At 45.0% G+C, this 4,498-nt stretch overlaps 1 protein-coding gene across 1 annotated transcript; it reads right to left on the bottom strand.

Moving 5' to 3' along the window:
- Positions 1 to 446: 446 nt before the first annotated feature.
- Positions 447 to 3,529, bottom strand: LOC119365678. Its single transcript, XM_037631328.1, has one exon. It carries the CDS (start codon positions 3,444 to 3,446, stop codon positions 1,992 to 1,994), a length of 1,455 nt encoding a protein of 484 aa, XP_037487225.1. The 5' UTR covers positions 3,447 to 3,529; the 3' UTR covers positions 447 to 1,991.
- Between the last annotated feature and the right edge of the window lie 969 nt (positions 3,530 to 4,498).

A 4,498-nucleotide genomic window follows, 5' to 3' on the forward strand; every position in this document is an offset into this window, starting at 1 on the left:
CAACGTTCACTACCTGCTGCCCCGCCATGGCAACCGGCCATTTATTCAGTCTTGTAGTAGTAGAAGGTTTCATTGCTGCTCGGACGCAGTTCGTTCAAGATTAGTGCCACAATCACTGGGCCTGTCCTGCCTGGTGTCTGAACCTCTTCCCGTCGAACTATCTGCCGTCTCTGCCACCACAAGTACCAGCAAGCCGCTGCAATTATTTCTGGAAGTACTATGGCCTCCATATATGTCCGTTGTAGTGACTCATCACATAGTAAAAACTCAAATATGGCCGCACCGGCCTCGCAAATACTGTAGGACACTGGGATATTGTTCCGATATGGCGATTATGCAAGACGCAGTAGCTCGGTATAGCATTGTGTAGGCACCTCCAAACAAATATTTTAATCTTTCCCGGCAGCTTCAGCTTCCAAAGTTTGCGTGTGCAGTTAGTTTTCCACCGCTTGGGTAGGCATTCCTTTGCTTAAAGTACACGTGGGAATATGTACTCATCGTGTGGAGTTAGTTTACCACCGATGCACGCTACGTAGCGGCTTGGTCTATATACAGATATGCAGAACGCACTCCATCACGAACTCATTCACGCACGATCTAGCTAGAGTTTGGACGAGGATGTGCAGCTGCGGTAGGGCGTTCAGCCACGACCAGCAGCTGCACATCCGCGTCCAAGCGCTAGCTAGGATCGTCAACAACGGCCGGCAGCAGGACATCCATGTACGTGGAGGTTAATCCTGATAGGCGACGCCGAGTTCAGGAAGGAGAACCTGACGGGGGTGTTCGAGGTGGAGGTGGTACTCGTCTTGCAGAAGTCAAGTGCAAGCTCGCTCCGGCCGGCAGATAAGAACTGTAAGCGGCTACGATTGGTGGCTTTTCTTATATTATTAGCTATGTCATACTCTCTCCGTTCTAAAATTCTTGTTTTAGATATGGATGTATCTAGTCATATTTTAGAGTTAAATACATTCATATATAGACAAATACTACTGTATAAGACAAGAATTTTGGGACGGAGGTAATAGATAATTTCAGATGTGTGGTTAAAACTGTGTCCAGGATAATTTCAGATGTGTGCTTAAAAGTGTGTCCAAACATTGAAACACAGACAATGTATGGAACGAGACTCTGGTTTTGGGCACTATTTTAGATGCATAGAACATCAGGACATCAGCTGTGAGTTGAGGAAAATACTGATGTCCACGACCATACAGTTCAATAACAGTCTGAAAAGGCCTTGTCATGCATTGTACATATGTGTGCGTGAGACTGCTTGCTAACCCATAATCTGATACGCTTTTTGATGTATGTTGTGTATGGTTTAATCAAGAGACCATTTAAATCATACTGTGATAGCCGGTTCGCTAATATGCTTGTGAAAATTGACATGGTTTTTTTTTAGCAGAGGCCACATTTCATATGACTAAACTTACAAAGGTATGAGGCCAAATGAAATTGCATGTTGAGACAGCATAAAGCAAGATGTGGACAGAGTGATAGTAGAGTATGCACCGTAATATTACATGTTTCCACCAAAATTTGAAGACATGGAGTGGAATATGAGCAATGTACTCTTGGTTCTGTTGACACGAGAGTTTGTAAATCCAATCAAGAAAAACTGATTATATTGCAGGAAACCGACTCTCCTTTTAACCCCAAGTACTCACCTCTGCAGCGGCAATGCTTCGATTTGATCCAGCTAATAGTTGTATGAAGCAGGAACAAACACATCATGTTCAGAGTCATCAAAATACACACCAGCTCAGTGATTATGGGGAAACTGAGAATAGGGTTGGTAGTATGCTCCATCCTTGCAGCTCTGAAAGTGGAGGCGAACAAAAACACTGTCCAGAAATGCTGGCCTGTTTAATCACTCAGTATGAAATAATGATACAGAAAACATCTGGACCGAAAATGCATCCAGAAGTCCTCAATAAAAATTAGATCAAAACACCCGTCAAAAAATTAGATCAAAACAGTGGGACCCAGTACTATGGCTTTAGTTTTGGTTTCCAGTTCTCCTCCTTGCAACGCCGCTGATCAATAATCATTGACTCGAAAACAGACAGAACATCATCCAAACCCATCTCATCCTCTCCAAGTTTCTTCATGGTGATAACTATGCTCTCAATGGTCGACAAGCACCCGGCCTTTGGCTCCTGCCTCACCTTGCTGTACAAGCTAACCTTATCTGATTCTAGCTTCACGTGTGGCAGAAGTTGTAGCCATGGATTCTCATGGTACATCCGCTGCGCCTTTGCCCAGGTGCCATCCAACACAATCAAATGTTTCACCTGACAATCTAAAGCATCAAGGCTGATTGCACCCTGGCATGGAAATAGCAGAGCTGCGTGTGGCGGTATGGTGATGGAAAATTCCTCGAACTCCGAGACTTCACCTGTACGTCTGGACTTGTTCTTTTGTATTTTCGTGACAGTAAAGCCATTCGAGACAGCTCCTTGGCCAACAGAACCTCTGCACAACCATCTGATTTTGGGCTTTACGCCGCGCTCAATGTCAATCCTGAGTTCCGTTTCTGTATAAGCAACAGAGTACTTTTCCATATTTTCCACGGTCCAACCTTCTCCAGTAACAGCACCAACTTCAACATTTTCAGTGCAAATACCATTAATTGAGGTAGTTTCAACTAAAGGGTGAGGCAGATCAGCATGTACCTTATTTGTCACAGATGTCTCACTTCTGTGTTGGCCTTCAGCATTAACGGCATCAGCTACATGGCTTTCCGACTGATTTGCGGCTGAGACTGGCATTTCAAAATCTCCAGCATGTTCATTGCTTTTCGCCTTCTCGAATCTGAAACACTCATCACCATTAGAGTCACATTCAATGCCACCGCCAACTTCTCGATCCAGATCAGAGGAAACACCATTGCTTATTTCCCCATTATCTAATCCTTCACCACCAGCTTGCCTAGAGATTGCAATAGTGGCATTTTCCTCACCCAAATGACCACCGCAAGGACTGATCCCCACATTTTCAGCATCACTGGACTTTGCATGATTCAATCCTTTGCCTTGGCTTGGCTCGAAACCATCACCATCTTGTATGCCGGTCTGCCCAGAAACAACCGAACCATCATGATTTCCGGCAAGGCCGGCGCCAACATCAGTTTCTCCGTCAGCAAGATTCGAGGCCGCGGCGCCGCCGAGCGTCCTGAGGAGGAAGCTGGCGCGGTGGTTGACGTCGGTGACTTGGGTGACGGAGAGGTTGCGGAGGCCGAGGCGGGCAACGCGGATGGAGCTGAGCGGGTGCCGGACCTCCATGGTGTGCTGCAGCACGGTGACGCCGACGGTGGTGTCGAGCGGGGGGCCGCGGAGGCGGCCGCAGAGGCAGACGCTCAGGGGCTTGGTGCAGACGGCGCACATGGGGCGGCGCTGGCCAGGCTCCCGGCGATGCGGGTCGCTCTGGCCCTCGCGCGCCGCCATGGGTGACGAGGTGGGGGGTCGGTTGAGTTGCTGCTGGGTTGGGGGGTGGCGGCTGTCCGGCGGTTTGAGAGTCTAGGGTTTTGGAAGGGGGCCTTTTGCGGAATCGCTTTGGAGGCAAATCCAGTTTGCCGTTTATTGCCGCAAATTGTCGACCAATTGCATGCACACATAGCCAGGGTCAATGGGCCGGCCCAATTAAGTTAGGTTAGTTCCGATTTCTGGAATATTTTGGTCTTCTTTTTTTCGGTCTTTGGAATATTCTAGAAAGTTTTATTCCATTTTTACGTTTTTTATTTTCTTGTTTCTCTACTGATTTTCACCTCTTTATTAATTTCTAACTTTTTTGGTCGCGAGATCTTATAGGTTTCACCACTAGTCTACCCCAACTTGTTTGGGACTAAAGGTCTTGTTCTTGTTCTTGTTGTTGTTGTTGTTGTTGTTGTTGTTGTTGTATTGATTTTTAACTTTATGTTTTTTCCTGTTTTTCTTTTCTGGTTTTTATTTTCCTTAAACAGTTTCTGGAATTTAAAATCATCAAGTTTCTTGGAAAACTTTCAAATTTAAAGAACACCAATTTTAATCATAATTTTATAAAAATATTCCCATCATTTATTATTTTCTTAATTTTAAAAAATGGTCGCTTTTAAAAAATCAGGTATTTTCACAAACCAAAGAGAAAACCAAGTAAAACTAATTAAAAACTGGAGAGAGAAAAACCCAGAGGAATTACTCGCTATAGCATTGAGCGCTAAATCTGACGGTTCATCGGAACGCCCTATGCGAAAGGTAGACATATTGACGCAAAGAGCATCACATAGAAGCTCTCCGGCCTTGGATGTAGTAAAAAAAGTGAGTTTCATCACATAAACACATGTACCCTTTCTCTTCTACTAGTAGCTAGCAAAGTTGATAGAAGTTACTAGCTAGCAAAATAATAACATTAATACACAAAGTTCTCAGTGACTAGCAAGGCCCGTAGAACTTCAAATCACGCACACAAAAAATGACCCGTTAATCAAAAGCTTTGACTTGTCATCGTGGCAACTTTGCAA

This window comes from Triticum dicoccoides, chromosome 2B (genome assembly GCF_002162155.2).
Source record: "Triticum dicoccoides isolate Atlit2015 ecotype Zavitan chromosome 2B, WEW_v2.0, whole genome shotgun sequence".
Lineage (NCBI taxonomy): Eukaryota > Viridiplantae > Streptophyta > Magnoliopsida > Poales > Poaceae > Triticum > Triticum dicoccoides.